The sequence below is a fragment of the Podarcis melisellensis genome (genome assembly GCF_964234715.1).
Source record: "Podarcis melisellensis genome assembly, chromosome: 6".
NCBI lineage: Eukaryota > Metazoa > Chordata > Lepidosauria > Squamata > Lacertidae > Podarcis > Podarcis melisellensis.
In genome coordinates, this window is record NC_138538.1 from 60,212,063 (window position 1) to 60,232,272 (window position 20,210).

The 20,210-nt window shown below is 42.7% G+C and overlaps 1 protein-coding gene and 1 long non-coding RNA gene across 18 annotated transcripts in view; both read right to left on the reverse strand.

The window, feature by feature from the left end:
* The window catches only part of DOCK7 (dedicator of cytokinesis 7), a 113,362-nt gene extending 102,944 nt beyond the window's left edge, over nt 1-10,418 (reverse strand). For 6 of the 15 annotated variants that reach the window (XM_081915675.1, XM_081915674.1, XM_081915686.1 and 3 more), the window contains exons 1-2: nt 9,546-10,409; nt 1,239-1,344 (exon numbers count right to left, since the gene is read on the reverse strand). In XM_081915675.1, coding sequence (XP_081771801.1) covers nt 1,239-1,344; nt 9,546-9,583 — 144 coding nt within the window. In that variant the 5' untranslated portion in view covers nt 9,584-10,409. Of the gene's footprint in view, nt 1-1,238; nt 1,345-9,545 lie in introns of all 15 variants that reach the window. The other 9 variants (XM_081915687.1, XM_081915683.1, XM_081915680.1 and 6 more) reach the window with 4 other exon arrangements.
* A 15-nt stretch (nt 10,419-10,433) lies between these two features.
* Nucleotides 10,434-20,200, reverse strand: LOC309372376. Of its 3 annotated transcripts, none has more exons than XR_014169474.1 (3): nt 20,035-20,200; nt 19,629-19,701; nt 10,434-10,809 (listed from the first exon to the last, which is right to left on the reverse strand). It is a non-coding gene; the product is annotated as an uncharacterized lncRNA (long non-coding RNA). The 3 variants fall into 3 exon arrangements; XR_014169475.1 differs by having other exon boundaries at nt 10,434-10,814; XR_014169476.1 differs by lacking the exon at nt 10,434-10,809 and adding an exon at nt 12,772-13,133.
* Between the last annotated feature and the right edge of the window lie 10 nt (nt 20,201-20,210).

Here is a 20,210-nt window from a genome sequence, read left to right on the forward strand (position 1 = left end):
TTCATGGCTTTAGTAGAGACTGATGTCATGCATGGGGATTGATAAGGGATTCAGTGTTGTCGCTCACATACTTCCAATTGTGCAAAGCAGCTTTCCCCTTCTTTCCTCTGCAGCTCCCAGTGCATCCTCAAGATTTGCTATAGAGGGCCAGGAAACCCTCTAGAACAGATTTCGGTGCACACTGGGAAAGCTTATGAAAGAGAAGTCTCATTGTGCAAGCAGAACTCCGCTCATGTGAAGCTGGATACATCCCTAAGTTTGTATCCCTAAGCAGAACTCCGCTCATGTGAAGCTGGATACATCCCTAAGTTTGTATCCACAAAAATATAGCAAAAACACTTAACAATGGAAGGGAAGCACCCAGAATTAACAGAGAGGAAGTCCAACAGGATTTTACCTGCTACTTCTTCCCACTGCAGTCCCTGCAGCTCTCCAAAATTCCGTTGCAGCAGAATTTTGGCTGCAGCAGCAGGAGGAGGGGAATGCCAGAATACAGGGGAGATGCCTTAGAATCTTAGACTTTGCAGAGTTGGAAGGGACCACGAGGGTCAAGTCCAATGCAGAAATATTTTGCCCAGCCTGGGCCTCGAGCCAATGACCCGGAGATTAAAGACTCGTGCTTTACTGACTGAGCTACCCCAGCTGTCTTGAATATGCAGAAGGAACTCTTGAATGCAACCCTTTATATGTATCTCTTAAAAGAGAGCTTTACCTGGCCAGTTCTGTATTCTGGACGGTATCCAAGTCTGCAGCCGAGCAAATCCCACAGCCTACTGCAAGTAGCTGCATCTGGGCAAAAATCCATATTGCTCACCCTAGTTATGCTGCTGTTCCCAGGGACACTACATACACGAAATCTGGCACAAGAACTCACACATCCCAGTCTCCTTTGTGTAATTAATAATACATCCAGGCACATTCATTTCCTAGACATGCCCACCACCTTTGAAGACCAAATTTAGAAACCGGGTACAGATATGCTCCTTTATGGCACTCAGAAAAGGGCCAAACCTCCTTGCCAATTCCAAGTATTGCAAAGGGGTATGCCCTCGGGTTTTCTTGGACATGCACTTCGCACTTGAAGACAGATTTGGGTATCCACACAGTCAGCAACCATAGCTAAGAGTGCAATCTAGAAACCAGCAAGCATGCTTGCTCTTACGTATAGGAAAGCCAGATTAAAGCAGTTTGTGTTCTGCACCAGTTCAGCTTTCTTATGAATATAAAAAATTACTTACAGTTGTATGATGGGAAATGCTGCCTCCAATATTAAGGTTCTTGAGAAGCTGCGGTGATCCACCATATTGTCCTGAAATCTGCTTCCGGACTTCAGCTGCCACAGTTCTAGAATGAAAAGGTAATTTTACTCAAATATGATAGGACACTGCTTTTAGTGACAGCATTTTAAAAAATGCCAATATTTACAGAGCATCAGGGCTCCATCCATGATACATTGCTGTGTAGCCTATGCATGTATTAGATTGTATGTATGCAAGTCAAATTCCATTATTTATTTATTTTGTTAATTTATTCTTTAAAAGTTTTAGATTATCACCTGAACTACATGAACCTGTATCAACCCCCAAAAACTCAGTTTATACCAAGAAGTTAATATGGAAGAAATTAGAGAGGGAAAACAGATGGGGAACAGAAATGTTCTGCTATATTTATTTAAATTTATCAGGGTCTTGCTTCATATTAAATGACAGTGCAGCCAGTTTTTCTTTGGTTTAGTTTCTGTTTGTTTTAAAACAATCAGAGTAGCAACTGGAGAGCCCAGCCCGTTCTTGTCCTATTGACCTTCCCACTTCTGAAGCTTCCAAGGAGTAGCAAGGAATATCCTAACTCCCTTTTCCTGATGGTAGGGCTTTGAAAAGAGTTGGAACCACTGTCACATCTGTTCATGGTGGTTGGAAGGCAGGATGAGCCCTGATCCCCAATGCTATTAACAATGGTAGCAAGATTGGCTTAACTCTACCGCGTCTTTCAAAATGTCCCATTTTCAGGGCTTTCCATTGGCTCCCACACTCACATTTAGTGGACAACAGAAGGCCAGCTAAGAGAGCTGGGATGAGGGACACCTCTGCCTAATCCAAACCTCCTCCCAAACTGACGTGACGGAGGTGGAGTAGATTGTTCGTTACAAATTTTCACTTTACCTCATGATTCAGAAAGTAATTTACTTCTGAATGCTAAAGTATTACCTTTCATTAATATCAAGAAGGCAAGGATTACCCTCTTGTTCATGAAATAAATATATGCACTGCAAACTTGCCCTTCTTCTATAATTTGACCCAAAGCCCTCACTCAGAAAATGTCTGACTACGCAAAGCCCTATGCAGAAAAAAGACCAGGCATAAGACCTACGAAGGATTAGTCACCAAGTGACACGGGTCCATAAATTCTTGCACTGCCTCTCCAAACCATTGCTGCTTTAAATCTTAATAATCAGCATACAGACTGCCAGAGTTTGATAGCCTCTTCAGAGTCCATCAGATGTTTGAGAGGAGGCTTTAAAAGCCTTTAAAGCATGAAATTGACAACACCTTCATCACGGGGATCATCAAAGAACCCAGCAATGTAACAGAAATGCTAGGCCAGCAATGGAGGTAATTGTTTACCAGAAAGAGAATAGACATGAGTGAGTACAGGAGATAAACTGTTAAGAGTAAGAAGTGTGTTCATAACACAAGAACTCAGGGTTATCCATTGAAATTGGCAGGAGATGCAGGACTGACAAACAGGAGCAATATTTCATTAAAAGCATATTTAAATGTGTAAAATTCATTGTTACAGGATGTCCCTAAAGCTCTTAAACTCAGATGGGTTTAAAATAGGATTTGACAAATCCCTGACTGTGCAGATGGTGGCTGACTGGAGTTAGAGTTCAACATCTGGAGGGCCATAGGTCCCCCATCACTGGTTATTGTGTGGATAATGACTGCATGTTTGAGAAGCACTCTGAACACTTGAAAGAGCTATACAGGAGTTCATGGTTGTTATTATTATGGACCTATCAGTGGCTATTTCCCCACAGTAACCAAGGAGAACTTCCAAGTTTCAAAGATGGGGTACAGACACAAGAGCAGGGAAGACTGTTGTCTTCACACCCTATATGCGAGCTTCCTGGAGACATCTGATCTGTGGGAAAACAGGATGATGACTAAGATGGGACACAAGGGATCTTCTTGTGTTCTTTATTGCTGTGTCCTCATAGGGAGGGCAGATGTTTCCTTCGCCCCCTGAATAGAACTGTCTGCAACAGCATCGTATTTAGTAACTATAAGGAGTAGATTTTGGTTCATCCAACTCTCACTATCATATGTTAGATCTTGTTCACAGGCAGACCTCCTTTTCTTTAATAAATCCTGGCTGTAAACCGTGTAAACTGAAATTCCATGTATTTCAGCAGTGAAGAAAGGTGGTGGCAAATTCTTCTGTATTATTCCTTTAGGTAAGATGGAGAAACTGCAGCCTCCAGGTGTTGAACTACAATGCCCAACAGCCCCAGCCAGCATCACCAAGGGTCAGAGGTAATGGAAGTTGTGGTCCAACAACATCTGGAGGGCTGTTGGTTCCCCATTCCTGCTCATATACTAAACTAGGCTTCAGACCCACCAACGAAAAGAGAGCTCACTAGCTATGAGACCTCCTCTCATTTTTGCAGTTCAAGGAAGTCAGCAAAGTAAGTGGCTTCTTCTCTCATTTTGTGTTATGTCATGCCCCTCACAGCAGCTGTTTCATGTTGGGCTACAACCACCCCGCATCCCAGCAGCAGCTATTTTGTGACTGGTACCCTTAGCACTCTCTCAAAATTCAAAATGTGCCCACTGCCCCAAAAAGGTGGGCAACCCCTGAATGAGTTAACTTTACAGCCATAAGAAGAGATGATTTGCCTTAAAAGCACTTTGAGTCTATTAATGGAACATGTGTAACCTTTTCTTGTGGGGTGCATATATTCATTTCTAGGAATTCACTGGCAGCAGGAAAAAAAATAAAGCCTCTGGAATTTGTCTACAAATTGTTACCAGGATGCAACCACAATCCTCCACCAAGAGAAAACGTAGCTTCTAATATTATCAAAGGATGGAACTGTTTATGTTACCAAAGGATATGGAATTAGTTTTCAAAGACTGTCACAAAGGAGAAAAATAATTAACCAAATATTCTACAACATTTGTGATTCAATGAGATCATTATATGCAGAGAGGGTTTTTTTCTGAAACAAAGGCTCATTGACAGTACATGAAAAGTCCAGACCAGAAAAGACCAAATGTAAATTTTGGAAACTGCTTTTGTAAGTCTGCAGGTGCAGACTTTCAGTGTTTTTAAAAATGAAAGGTGTTTTTTAAAAAAGACACCCCTATTGTCCTTATATGCACAATTCAAGTATGTGCACTATGTTTGGAATTATGATTACAGTGGTACCTTGGTTCTCAAACGCCTTGGTACTCAAACAACTTGGAACCCAAACACTGCAAACCCAGAAGTATGCATTCCTGTTCGTAAACATTTTTCAGAAGCTGAATGTGCTCAGTTTTGAATGTTATGCTGAGGTCTGTTTGTTTTTGCTATTTATTTTGTGCTTTTGAGGGGGGCTTTTTCCATTGCGGGTTGTTTTGTTTTGTGACTGTGTGGAACCCAGTTCAGCTACTGATTGATTGTGTGACTGTAGTATATTTTTGTTTTCATTTTATGGATCAGTCGTCTCATTAGATAGTAAAATTCATGTTAAATTGCTGTTTTAGGGGTTGTTTTTAAAAGTCTGGAACGGATTAATCCATTTTGCATTACTTTCTATGGGAAAGCGCAGCTTGGTTTTGGAACACTTCAGTTTTGGAATGGACTTCTGGAACGGATTAAGTTTGGGAACCAAGGTACCACTGTATCTCGTTTTTCAGGGCAGCCAACAGTGCCCTCCACATATTACAGACTACATTCCTTATCATTCCTATTCTATAGCACCGAGCTATAAGCTGTTTCTTGTGAAAAGCTCTGACAATGTTGGCCCAATCTGCACCAGCAATATTTTTGCCAAAATACCTTCCACCATTCCTCAGTTTTGCTCAAAGTCACCCCAAAGAGCCAACAGTAGAGTCTGTAACCTCTGAGCAACTGAGCCAAAGACACCCGTAAGACGTTTGGATTTCTGACCTAGTGTTTTCCAAATTACATTTTCCATATATCCGCAGGCACAGATGTGGCTTTCACACGTATGACCAAATTTTTAAAAAGTTATGTGAAAAGTAGCTCTTAAGAAGTAAAAAAGAAATGTAATAAAGCACTCTTTTTGATAACATCAGCTGAGCAAGCGGCCCAAAAGAAAAGCAATTCAGGCTTTGCACCGAGCCAACATATAACCAGTTGCAGACTGCAGTGAAACCTTACCACCGCTAAAGATCATTGTGAATTTTGCTACTTTCCATAAGAACCAAGAAAGACAACGTGACAGAAAGGCTTTGCATTTTGAACTGTTGTTCAAACCCATTAAAACTGGATTCTGGTAAGAATCTAATTTTACTACCGAGAATATCTAAGTATTTTGTGGAATGGTTTAATTGTACAACATGAGCAGCTGTTCACAGCGTGAAGAAAACCAGAGGCTATAAATGGCTTGCATGGGGCCTAAGACTTAAAATTTCAACTTCTGAGATATCAATATTTCAAGAACAATGAAAACTTTTCATGGCTTCTAAATGATTTTTTTTAAAACAAAAAAAAAACTTGAATAAACAGTTTTCACCAGGAGTCTCAAAGATGTTTTAAGGCACCATATTTAAGAGGGGGATTCAGTGTTGGGACAGAAATCCGTACGTTGTAGGAATCAGACTTTTAGCGCAGCACCCTCCTATTAGGACCTACTGAAAACCTTTCTTTTTCAGCAAGCCGTCTATAAAGTTCTTATCCCAGTCTGCATCTGAATTGGATTTGAAATTGCTTTATACAGTATATATCTTTACTACGTATTGATGTATTTTAATTATTAAACACTTCAGGGTGTTTTCATGGGAAGCAATTCATAAATTAAAAAAATGCATGAAAATAAATTCCAAAATTGGTTGTAAAGCCTTCTCCCTGCGGATGCATACCACTTCTTATGGATATACCTGAATACAGTGGTACCTCGGGTTAAGTACTTAATTCGTTCCGGAGGTCTGTACTTAACCTGAAACTGTTCTTAACCTGAAGCACCACTTTAGCTAATGGGGCTTCCTGCTGCTGCCGCGCCGCGGGAGCACAATTTCTGTTCTCATCCTGAGGCAAAGTTCTTAACCTGAAGCACTATTTCTGGGTTAGTGGAGTCTGTAACCTGAAGCGTATGTAACCTGAGGTACCACTGTATATTTCTCTTATTGCTGCTGTTGCAAAGAAAATAAGGAATACACAGGGATCAAATACAGACAGTTCATCACTTCTGGTCTCTTCCAGCATTTTCCATTTCCCTATAAACAAAGTCAAGGACGAGAAAGGTTGACACTCTTCTTCTCCCCACCCCGCCCCCATTTTTCCTTTGGAGTGGTCCTCTGCCATGAATAGATTCAGTCACTGCTGCCAGAGCTTGCCATTCACAAGGGGTGAAAGTAACATTCTTCTGGCTCCTGCCTTCTGAATAGCTACAATTGAGCCGGCCAATGTCAATCTGATGCAGCCACTACTTAAGAGAAGTAGTCAAGAGCTTTAGCAAGAGCACTTGATCAATCACTCAGTGTTCTAATAAGCAAAACAGATTCTTTTCGTTCCCCTGGTGAGGGGTGAAAGAAAGTTGCATCACTGCAAACATATTAATTGATTTCAATGGGACTTTCTCTTCGGTATGCATGCTTAGAATTGCAAGCTGTGATCCCCAGATTCTCAGACACAGTCATTTCTAGTTGTTGGGGAAGGTGAGGAAGAGAGACTAATAATAATAAGTTGCTTGGGAGCCTAAGTGGAAATCTATTTGATTTCAAATGGAACTCACTTGCTCCCATGGCACAATCAGCTCCCATGGCAAAATGCACCAGGAAGGAAGGTTTTCTTAATTGCATCCTGCCCCCAATCTTTTACCACTATCTGTCTCTCTAATAGGGAACCCATCTGGGGAGTGTTGTAGCCCAAACAAAGACCATGAGAAACAAGAGATAGATTTAAAAAAAATGCTTGGGAGAACCTAACAGTCTGCAGGAATAAGAAAGTAAGTCTAGGGGGGAAATTGGGACAACATTCCCCCCCCCCAAAGCAGCCTAAAGAGAAATGAGCAAGCTCAGTAGCCACAGAAAATATGAGGAAGGGGTGGAATAGATGTTTTAGAAGAGGGCATGGTGAACTGGAAGAAGTAGAATTTACTTTGCAACATTTTGTTATTGGTCCTAAATGTAACAGGCATCCCCAAACTCGGCCCTCCAGCTGTTCTGTGACTACAAATCCCACCATCCCTGACCACTGGCCCTGTTAGCTAGGGATGGTGGGAGTTGTAGTCCCAAAACAGCTGGAGGGCCGAGTTTGGGGGTGCCTGAATAATATCTAGCAGGGTGGGGAAAGCTAAGGGAGCAGTGAACAATATCATAACTCTTTAATCTGGAATTATTACTACTTCCTTGGTCATGAACTGAAAGCCAGTAATGTAGATTAGCATCACCTACCCAAAGATACATGCATGTAGGGAGGACTATTATCCTTAAAATCTCCCCATTACTCAATTTACAGCTGTAATCTAGGCCACATGCACTCTATTCATTTAACACAGGGAACTCTGAGAATTGTACCTCTGTAAAAGGATGAAGGGTCTCTGCTAAGGGTTCTGAGAATTGTTCAAAGTACAATTCCCAGGAGAGGCCAGGACTGTTAAAGTGGTATGATGCCGCTTTTAAATGTGGTCTAAAACACACTTAGTAGAGAGAAAGGGATTCACCTCTGAGTAAACATGCAAAGGAATGCACTGTAAATGTGTGTCAGTAGTTCAAAGAAGCACAGATGGAACAGCTCTAAAGTTACTGAGGCAGCACTGTGTATAGATGGAGTAGTGAACTTCAGTATACAGAATATGGCAGTGGCTCCTCTACTCCATATACAGCGGTACCTCGGGTTAAGTACTAAATTTGTTCCGGAGGTAACCTGAAACTGTTCTTAACCTGAAGCACCACTTTAGCTAATGGGGCCTCCTGCTGCCGCCGCACCGCCAGAGCCCGATTTCTGTTCTTATCCTGAAGCAAAGTTCTTAACCTGAAGCACTATTTCTAGGTTAGCGGAGTGTGTAACCTGAAGCGTATGTAACCCGAGGTATCACTGTAAATCCCCACCCGAATATACTGCTCATTGCAACACTTTCCTTGGACTAATATTCTAACTTGCAAACTGGACTTCACTAAGTATAACTAAGATGGTACCAAGAGACACCTCAGATATATAGAAAGTATTTTCTCATAAAAGAGAAAGTGAAGAATATACAAACTCTTAACCATCTTGCAGGGAAGCTAGCAGGAAATCAGGACCTTGACACATTTATAGTCCTTCCAGTTGCTGTGAAGAAAGAACTTAAGGAAAGGGACACTACAATTCCGGGGCAGGTTGACAGTTGAAAGACAGCAAAGAATTTCAGAGGGTTTTGCATCCCCTGAACATGAGACCTGTGTTCTGGTCTCCACCTTATTCCGTGGAATGAGAGATGCTTGCCATGCTGTATAGCAGACAAGAAAACATCATTGTGTGTTCTGCACATGACCAAGAACCCATCCCAGATTCCCCTTTGTGTATAATGCACGCATCACCAGCCCCCTCAGGCACATGCATCACAACCTTGAAGGCAAAGCCATGGCGCACCTCACCAGATCACAGCACACTAGGCAGCTTAGAACCACACTCTGAGAAACACAATTCACAGGCATAAGGACTGCTACACGAATCCGGAGAACAATGCATGACAAAAGGGGCCTGCACACGATTCACCGAATGCAAAGATAAAGAGGGGGGAAAGGACAATGCATGCACGGCAATTTTAAGCCAGCGCATAAACGAACGGCATGCTTGGGGTTTGCTCCCGTGCACTTGCAAGCAGCTCACAAAGCACGGCGCAACCACACAATGCAGCCACCTCCCTCCGACGCAGACGCCAGAGTACGGCAAAGCCCTGGGACGACCCTCGCTCGCTTTTTCTGCCAGATCGAGGAGAAACCCCACCAGGCGCCCCGCCCACCCGCCGGGTGCTCGGCAGACAGAAGGTGCCTGCAGATCGGGGTCACGCAGAGAGCGCAACGCCCTTTGCGATAACAGGCGAGCGCACAATGCTCCCCGCCCCCGGCTACGCGGGGCACCCGAGGACCGAGAGGGTGTGACTCCTGGCAGGACCAGGGCCAGCCCGGAACGCGCAGCAGCAGCAGCAGCACCCGCCGGGCGAGCCCTTCCCCGCCCCAAGCGCAACCCGGCCACCCGCAGGCTGCCTCGGGGAGAGGCGCGCGGAGCCAGGCGGCATCTTAGGCCCCTGGCGCTTCGCCGGCAGAACCCAAGTTGCAGCTCCTCCGGCAGCAAAGCCCGCGGGGCCCACAGCTTGGTCGCAGCGCCCGCCTTACCTGCTGATCTTCTGCGCGAAGGCGCGGCGCTCGGCCATGGCTGCTCAGGATCGACAAAAGCAAAAGCGCTTCCAGCTTCCCTCGCCGCCGCCGCCGCCGCCGCCGCCGCTGGAGAACAAGTCAAAGGAGCCAGGAATGGGCGCCGTAATACTCAGGAGCGCCGCGCAGCCACACGGCGTTGCGCGTCCCCGCCCGACGGCGCAAGGCCTCCCTTTCCAAGGGAAAAGGGAAAGTGCGCCTCTCGTCGCGTATATATGGCCCGGCCAAGGCAAACGGGAGGAGGAGAGGCTGAGGAGGGGTGGTCCCGCTCGCCCCCAAATCTCTCGCGGGCGGGGGAGGGGCTGGGATCCGGGCTCATCCCGCCTCGCGGAGGGGACGAGTCATCGAGGGGAAGGGAGGGCGCGCCCAGCTCCACGGAAAGAGATGGGGCAAAGGGCGGGGGCAGAGCCGTGATTCCACTTCCCAAAGCTGGGAGCCTCCCTCTTGAATTCCTGGCCGGGCTTTCGGGCTCCTGCTCCGCCCACGAGGAAGACGGAGGGAGGAAGAGATCCAGGTTTGTGGGGTTGTGGGAACCCGCGTCCAAAAAGAACCTGCGGAGGCGTGGAAGGAGGATTGAGAGGGGATCCCATCATCTTCCCCCCGTCGCCCCCGCCCGTCATTAAAACTGAAATGGTTGGTGCCTGGCGAGTCTGGTGTTATTTTTACTAGTTGCAAGCTATCTCAGGTTTGGGGGTTTTAAGGCTGGAAACTTTAAAACAAGCAGGAATACTGAAGTTTCGTTGGTTGCTTTTTCGCCACGTTCTAAGCTGCGCCCCTTTTCGGAAGCGGCTTTGGTTTTGTGTCATAAGGGTGAGTGCTGCATAATCATAATATAGAGGGGGGAAATACCCTTCCCAGTTCCCTCTGCCACTTCCCCTTTCTCCGTAGCTTTGCTGTTGACCCCACATGATAAACTTCTACTCGTTATTCCTGACTTTTCCCAAACCACCCACCGCCTCTTCCTTACATGGAATCGTAGAGTTGGAAGGGACCACTAGGGTCATCTAGTCCAACCCGGCCTAGTTCCCTTTCCTCGCCAGACTTTTCATGCTTTTCAAGCTTAGCCTACCATCGCTGAGGACCACGTGAAGTGTTTGGTTATCATTACCCCTTTGCAGCCTCCCTTCAGTAATTGAAGTCTTTTACTGTAGAACAGAAAGTGAAAGGGCTCTCTTCATTCCACCGTGGTATTAACTGTCTTCACATCCTTGCTGTCTCCAGAAAGCTGCCCTAGATAACAGAGAAGTTATTATTATTAGGGTTATATATTTATATTCCACCTTTTTTCCATTATGAAGCTCAAGGAGGTGTACATTGGGTTCCCAGGCAATTTCTGGTGCAGGCACTGATCAGACCCAGACCTGATTGGGGTCATTTTATTTTAGAATTATGTGATTTGAAGGGGGGGGGAACAGCCTTTATCTTCCACCATAAATATGACAAACAAATACACGCTCTTCTTCATCACTATAAGGGAGAAAAAGGAAAATGGTAGGGGTTGTTCTGTCCCCAAAATCAATGCAAAGGAATTATCACATTTACTGCCCATAAATCAGTGGTACAGTTAGGGAATTTGGCCTTAATGTTCTTTATGGGTCCTTCTCTGGTAACACTTTACAGTGTGGTAAGCCAGCCATTTGGGAACCCCTTGCTTCCAGCTGTGCAGAAGGGGAGACAGGCGAGTACACTTGCACTGGACCTTGGAGGGCTAAGCCAGCTGGGGGCCTTGCCAAGGACTGGATGCTTTTTTGAGTTTATCACTTGATTCCAACAAGACTCCCACCCTCGGCATCAGACAAGCTCTGTACAGGCCTCCCCTGCTCATTCTGCTATGTTGGGGCCCTGTACATGCGTCCCAAAGTTCTGCCCTGGCTGGCAGCATCACTGGCATTAACTGAAATGTCAGAGAGCCCACTCCACTGAAACCACAGAAATTCAGTAGCTGCCAGCATGGGCATAGCCAAGGGGAGAGCCTTCTGCCAACCTAGCAGTTGGAAAGCATGCCAGTGCAAGTAGATAAATAGGTAAAACAATAGAAATACTTAAGTGACCTATCATGTCGGTTCTGCCCCCCCCCAACAAAAGTCCTGCCCACCTCCCATGGCTGCCACGTACAAGGCTCTGGACATCCCTGGAAGTTTAGAATGGTCCTACAGTTTAAAAGGATGGCAAGTAGCTTCACAGAACAGCAGAAGTGCCTTGTGTTGAATTTTGAGGAGTATCTGGAATTTGTCACCGCAAGAGAGAGGGTTATCGCCTGATCTTACATTATCTGGACAAACAACTGCAAAACTGGTATTCCTATATGTGACTTGTATGATTTGTTCTGCTTGTATAAGGTAGCTAGAGGTGCTTCTGATTGTAAAACAGAAGGTTACAATCTGCAGAAAACAACAGATGTTTATTCCATAATGTTATTCCTATATGAAGTCCATATAATAAACGCTAGGTCTCTGCAGTGTTACTTAGTTTATATATTTGATCCGGTAACAAATTTAAACTTTTTTTCATTAATTGTTTATTATTATTTTATATTCACATTGAAATATCTTACATTTAAAATGTCAGTGCTCAGTTTTCATTAATAAATTGCTTTGAAATGTTGCTTATCTCATTCCCTCTGCTTTGTCATATCCTGTCTTGATTGCTGGGTTTCAGTACTGCTTTGATTTGACTTGGTATTAACAGCACACACTGAATAATCCCTTTAAAGCACGCAGTATTTCACATGGGGATAAATCTCTGAAAAATAAAATTGCTAAAATATATGGAGTTAGGGACAGGGCTGCCTTCGTTATTTGCTAGTATGAAGCACATATTATTTCAGTACTGTAATGCTGCCAACAATAAAACAAAAAACAGCTATTTCATGCAACACTGTAGTGACTCATTAATGTTGTGCTTACCAAGTATTTTGTCATATTTTGCTGTCCCCACTCTGGGATCTTTTAAATAACCAATACTTTGGCCCATGTGGCCCACGTTAAAACTTAAAAGGCTAACCTTTTTTTCCCCCTTAGGAAAGTGAAACAAAATTATGCTGTCAGCAGAAAAATGCATCTTGTTTGTGTAAGTGATAATAGGGTAGAAAAATTAATAATCCACAGTCCTCATTTCTAACAAGCTCTTCTGAGTTCTGGTCTGCAACAGCCCTGCTTTCAGTCTATTGACTGCCAGATGATTTAGACTACAGTGCAGAATTTGAGGCCCAATGTAACATCCAACTAAGGTGTTATGTTAGTGACAAATTCCAGAAGCTAGCACTCTCAGCATGAATTTAGCACAACAGATTCACGCAAAGCCAATTCCAGTAAATTTGAACCAAATAGGTATGTTGGCCAAAGTCTTGTTATAATATATTTTAAGGTGTTCAGGTCATAACTCACCATATCTGAGAGCTAACATTTTAAAATAAATGTTATATCTTGGAAAAGCAGACTAAACAAAGATGTAGTGGGCAAGATGTAAACTTCTATGCTCACACTGAAACATTCCCTGTTTTCTTTTCTGTCCTTGTTTTCCTCCCATCTTTAAAAACAATCCCTTTATCTGAAACATATGAATAGGAATAAGATATATGCAACTCAGGCCCAGTTTGCTTTATACACTGTCTAGTGAAGAGCTCAGAAGCGCTCTAGTGAAGAGCTCAGAAGCCTGCGTTGCAGGGTTTTTAGTGTGGCTGCCGCTATTTTGTGGAACGGTATTCCTGTCAAGATATGATAGGCACTCAATATCTGCACTTTCCTGAAACAATTGAAGACATTTTTGTTTCAACCAGATTTCCCAGCTGGATAAATAGGCATTTTGCAAGGGTCTACTTTGTACAGTTTAGGCTTGTTTAAATGTATTTATTCTTTATGTAGTTTTAACAGCTTTTAATTACCTTCAGTGTAAATTGCCTTGAGATGGTTGTTTAGAAGGTGACCAATAAATTGTTGTTGCTAAGGGCACATTTACCTGGGAGTTGGTCTCACTGAACCCAGTGGGACTTACTTCTGAGTAGACCTGCATGTAATTGCACTGTAGCTGTGAAATCAACACTCACTCAGGTGAGTTGTGTTTTAAAATTGCAGCCTTATCTTGCAACTTGTATGTAAATGTAGCTGGTATCATATTCATATGTTTGCAGTATATAACAATAACAGTAGTTAAGGAAGAAGAAATTGGTAAATTATTTTTTCTGCTTTTAAAATCAAATTACAAAATGTATCAGGCATAATATAATTTTAATACTGCATGCTGAGCACATGGTGAACAATTACATTTCTAGAAGGAAACTATTAATAGTAATACGGGAAGTGTCCAGAATAGGCACTATTAATTAACCTGACTCTTTCTGCTTTTTTAAAAAACCATCTTATTTCTATTTCTAGCCTTCTGAGACTGTAATCTAAATGTATTCATTTTCTCCCTCTGTGGAGAAGACAGTTTAATGGAATTGTACATTATTACTTTACTTACAAGCAGATTGCCTTGGCTTCCTTTTCTAGTCATCTAACTATTCTGGCCTTCCTAATAGCCACACAGTCGGTTTTCAGTGCTTTGACTCAGCCCTGAGAATGTGAAGAGTAACTTTGAGCATGTCCCAAAAATCCTGTATCTTAACCTGCGTAACCTCAAGCAATGCCTACATCTGGGATTGTGACAGCACTTGGAGTCACAAGAGGTTATTTACACAGGAGTGCTACCTTTGATGCCCCTCACTGGATAAATTATGCAGTGCCTAACACTTTCCCTGTTGCATTTGTCCCTCATCTTGCTTTAAAATCTGTGATCTTGGTTTCTAAGGATGAAGATAGATATTGTAAAGTCTGGTGGAAGTGGCTTGAACACCCATGTGCTGCATGCTGAGGCATTTGTTTCCAGGGCAGGGAATGTTCATTCCTTATTCATTGCATTTATGGTATGTCTGTCTTCACTCTGTCCTGACTTCCTGGACAGGCTAATTGCTTGTTTCACAAATTTAAAACTACAGAATGACCTACCAGACCTGATGCATGTCTTGGTCTTCAATTTGCACTTGCTTACCTGCTAGACTTCTGATAGTTTGCTCAACCTGTTATGTGGGTGAGTGACATTGAAACATTGCCTTCGTTCTTGGCCTGGAACCCCCAGACAAGCAAAATCAAGTGTGTATATCAGTTTTAAATGCAACACGTCTCAATAAATCCTGAGGTTGGTGAGTAACATTCATGAGTTGAGGATCTAATAACAGTATGACCCTGGCACATGCTGCATTGGAAAAATGCACAGAGAAGTCTCAGGATAAAGCTACCTTTTATTGTTATTTTACAAAAAAAAATTTGTTACGAGCACTAAAAATCATTTTTGCAAATTACGATGTAGAGAAATGCTGAGAATCATGGGCAGGAACAAATAGTCTCAGCATTCTTATCCGATACATGGTGAAAACAGCATAAATAAGTGTATGTCAGCCTCTAAAGTACAGAATTTGAATACCTTTTAAATTCTAACTCGAGTTATACTGCTGCTGCTGCTGATAATACTACTACTACTACTACTTGTTTACGCAGTGTTCCACAATGTAGATTGAAGGACCTTCTCTATACAACTACTGTAAAAAGCTAAATAAAATCTTTCACCTCACTGAATCTCAACAAGCAAATGGGGAGGGGGGAGTGTTTCAGGTTACATTTTCCAATATAGCTGCAGCTCAGTAACAAGCTACTACATCTGTGCCAATGAACTTAAATCATAACAGATGGATGAGGCTAGTAGAAATGTATACATGACCTTGTAAGGAAGACCAACAGATATCACAGACTGTCTGACTCAATTTTTTTCAGTGCATGGAACATTAACCAAAGGAAGTGAAGGAAAAACTGAATTAGTATATGAAAAGGGCTAGAGTTGCCTTCCTGCTCCTCATACGCTTCAAATAACACTATCCACTAAAATCCGCATGAACAACAAATCTTGTCTCTCCAGTGCTGACAGGCAGCATTTCTGAGAGCCATAAAGTCCCACATACTTGCCCCACTGTGATTCCCCAGCTACATTCAACCTGCTTTCTAACCATACTCTCTTCGTTATAAAACTTGCTTATCTGCATGTTTAATTATTTACAGAATTCTTATCTACTATAGCATCAAGTTAATTAGTCCTAAATAATTATTGTTCTGCATTGCTCAGAAAAGGCTGCTACTAGAGCATTTGTCATGTAGGCCCTGTATCACTCAGTCTCCTCTTTTTACTTTATCGCTGCATCACTCAGGTACTCTCTTGCATTTCCTCTTAAAGACAATATTTACATAATGGGGGCATATGACAATGAACCTACCGTATTTTTCCATGTATTGCACAAGGTTTTTTTTACTCAAAAATCACATTAAAAAACTGGGGTTGTCCAATACACAGATAGTGGCATGGGGGCGGGGGAGAAGCGGGGCGCTGCCAGGGTGTTCCCTGCCCACAGCTGCATGGGAGGGAGAAGCTGCACGCCGCCAGCCATCCGGTGGGCAGGAACGCAACTTCCCCCGATGCCACTGTGCACGGCGGGCACTCCCTGGGTCATTTCCCATATGCGGCGGCATCAGGGGAGGTTGCACTCCTGCCCATGGGATGGCTGGCAGAAGCACAAATTCCCCCAATGCTGCTGCATGCAGGAAACGATCTAGGGAGTGTTTCCTGCCCACAGCTGCCTGGGGTGAGAGGCTCAACAACTCTGGGCCACCTCCCCTCATTTTCTTAAAATTTAATCCCCCAAAATGGGGGGGGGTCTTATACATGGGGACATCCTATAGATGGAAAAATATTATATATTATGTGGTGTCTCTGGCAGGAAACCTGTGGGCCTTCAGATGTTGCTGGACTCCAGTTCCCATTATTCATGAGCACTGGCCATACAGACTGAGGCTGATGGGAGATGGGAGTCTAAAGTCGCACAAATAGGGTGGATTAGAAAACTACGTATCTCAGTTGGCAAAGCCCAGGAGAAAATGCATATTCTCCATTTGATGGAAAACTGTATAATGAAGAAGATGCCAGGCACCCCTCTGGGTGGGTGGGAGCATTCATCCTACTCAATGGAGAGGGAGAGAGGATCAAGGGAAAGCACATGTATACACGAATGCTATTTATTCATTTCTTTTAATACTGCTTTATAGAACTTTTGGCTCCACAGAATTCTAGACAAAACTGTGCCTTAGTATTGCTCCTTTTGTTTTCCCATTTCCTCATGTACAGGAAGCTTCTAAACAATTGACTTCTGGCCATTAGCTTCCTATGAGGTTAGTTGTTAATATGAACGTTTATTATATCTGTCACTATCTGGAAATTGAGGAAATGGCTTGCAGCTAATGATCTACGCTTTGGGAGAGACAGAATTAAATATCAAGGTGTGTGTATTTCTTTGTGCATGTGTATGCAGGTGCATGCATGTAGATGCTTATTAAATACAGGGAGCACTGCTAGGACATCTAGTTATAGGACCAGCCCAAGACATCTTGGCACCTGAGGCGAACCACAAAAATGGTGCCTCCACACCAAGGAAGAAAATCTATATTGGGAACAAGGGAGAGAGGAGACCAGCAGCTCCTCCTATTTGCCAAGAGGGTGCTGCAGAGATGCCTTTGCAAGGAGCTGCTGAGATGGCAGATCCAGCCTCCAAGGAGCGCACAACAGCTCTTGCCACCACCACAGCAGCAGGTGATGCATTCCTTGGAAGCCGGATCTGCTGCCCCTGTGGTTCCTGCTGCCTGAGGTGGCAGCCCCACCTTGCCTCATGAATGGGCCGGCTCTGCCAAATTATAAAACTGTGAATACTGTAGGGGAGAAATGGGAGACTTTTGTCGGTCCAGAAGTTATTAGACTCAAACTCACATCAGCCCCAGCCAGTATGGTTAATGGTCAGGGTGAATGAGAGTTGCAGTCCAACAGATGGAGAACCCATGTTTCCCACCCTGCTTTGTAGTGAAGACTGAGTTTCAAATTAAAAGGGAGAATTAGACTGCAGATAGATGTGAAACATTACGCAAGTATTTATTCAGCTGATGAAAACGACCTGAAAGCAAGTAGTAGCTGTATACTGATATGGCAAAATATCTATCTGAATTCTTAAAATGTTTGCATAATCAGACACTCATCAAAAAGTTCTGTTGTAAAGCTGTTGTAAAAGGAAGGCGAAAATGACTGCATTTAGATGCAGATAGCACTAAGTGCAGCACTGTGAATAGAAATGAATATATGTCAACAAGGAACATTAAATTAGTGCAATCACTGAATGGGCCACTGACCCTATTTCAGTGGAAGAATTTATCCTTTTTAATAGAGTTCCAAATAACACAATTACATACGTGAATTTGTTCTTTTTGCATTTTAAATGTTTACTGCATTAGTTTATATGTACTATATGTCTTAACCTGGGGTGAAGAACCCTTTTCGGTCTCACACTTCATCATCGATAATCATTTGGGGGCCACATGACAAACTTACCTGAGAATGAAGGTCACAAGCACGCTGACTTTAAAGACTTTGACTCTTCACAGTAAGAATATAGCTCTTTAAAAACTTGCAAGTTAACACTTTCCTTAATCATTCACTTTCCTTATAATTCAGTTACTTCTTTTATCACAAATCTTGGTCTGATGATGAGCTACTCCAGCATTTATTTGGCCTTGGTATTTCAGTAGTGGACCAATTACGGTTATCGTTACATTTCTATCCTGCAATTTGAAGGTCTTCAGTCAAGGTGGGTTTTTTTTGGCTATTTCATTGTCATGGGTGATGTTATTTTTGGAAAGGAGGAATTGTTACAAAGTATATAGTTATTTATGTTAACTTTTAAACCAATGGTTACATAGTAAATGACTGTGCAGTGACTGTAATTGGCCACAAAACAACCTGACTTTGCATTTGCAGGATATTTACCTCTTTCCAAAATTGTGAGTTTCAGTTTCAAAACACAAAAGTGTTCTATAATCAAAACAAAGAAAAAGCCAGTTCTGCAATAGAAGTCTCCCTATGTTAAGTGGAAATGAGAAAGAAATTCCAAAGGTAGCTATTTTAGCTTAAAAACAGTGAGCAAGCACAAGTGCATCTTTAGATAAGATACACATAGTGCAAAGGTATAATAAAATTTTGGATGATGATACCATTAGAAGAATTATAGTTAAAATACAGTGCATACTGTAGTAAGGCATTCATATTATTGTAAAGTGTGAAACCTGGCCAAATTGAAATTATAATTATGTGGGTGCCATGCCTGACTTAGGTTTTTAAAATAATACAGGCAAATGTGGCTTTTATTTGGTTTTATCTTTCAATTAGTACATTGGTTTTCAACTTTTTCTGACCCACAAGATCTGGAAGCCCATTTCTTAACCCCCACCCCTTTACCATACATTTGTATGGTGGTAGTGCTGCTTGAGATCCACCTTACATCATGGCCTGGCAGTGGCTTCCGACTCAGATGAAGACCCATGAACTACTAGTATACACACGCCTGTTTTGCTTTCGGTAACTTACCTTTCTCTCTCAGAAACTTTAAATAAAACAGGCTTTCCATTGCTTGGGAGGATCTACATTATGCAAATTATCCACCTAGGACCTTACATTAAGAGGGCCATCTGCTGGCGACTAGTTATATCTGCTAAATAGTATCAAGTCCAAATTGTGCCTGTGTCCAAGGCTACTTGGGTCAGTGTAGATGTAGGACAGCTATAAGAAAAGCAAACCTTTCTGTGTGGGTCTCAGGGCCAGTGTTACCATTAGGCCAGCTAGGCAGCCATCTAGGGCACAGACTTCAGAGGGTGCAGTACTGACCTTTGAGGGGCAGTTTTAGACAGTTAATTTTTGTTATACAGTATCTTACAAATTTCTGATAATATTTTACTTTTATTTTATTATTTTAAAAGTAATTTATACATTATAATGGTTTTTAATGTATGTGTGTGTATGAAATACACCTTAGAGTTGATTAGAGGTTATGTTTTATCTATTTCTACATACTGTACATACGGTACATATTTATACATACATTCGTACAGAGCTATTTTTTCTAGAAAAAGAGGTGCTGGAACTCACCGTGAATGCCTCCCTCATTCTCTTAGAATGGCAATGGTGCCCACCTGAGAGGTGCCGGAACTGAAAAAAAGCCCTGCATACATAAAATATGAAAATGCACTTAATTTTAATACTTAACAGTCACAATGTATTCCTATTTAGAAAATGGATATATGTTAAGCTGGTAGTTGTTTGCACACAGAGATAGGCCTACACAACGTTTGCCTGGCTACAACTTAATCCTCATATAACTGACGGGCTGAAGCAAGCACTCTACGGCTAGCTGCAAAATATTTTTAGGGTTGTCATCTGCTTTATTAGGAAAATACGCGGTCAAGTTAGAAGGAGCAGAATTTATTTTGTACAGTATTCAGAGGGTACAGAGTGGCTGGGGAACCCAGCCAGATGGGCGGGGTATAAATATTACCATTATCATTATTCATTATCCTTATTATTGGGCAAAGAAGAAAATTCTAGGAAACTGAGGTGTCCAACGGTCTCGTTTTCTCTGGGTCTGAACTCCCGAAGTTCTTCAAACTTCGGAGACTACATCTCCCAGAGCGCACTTCTTTCTCAGCGCAGGGGCACGATCTTACGCCACTG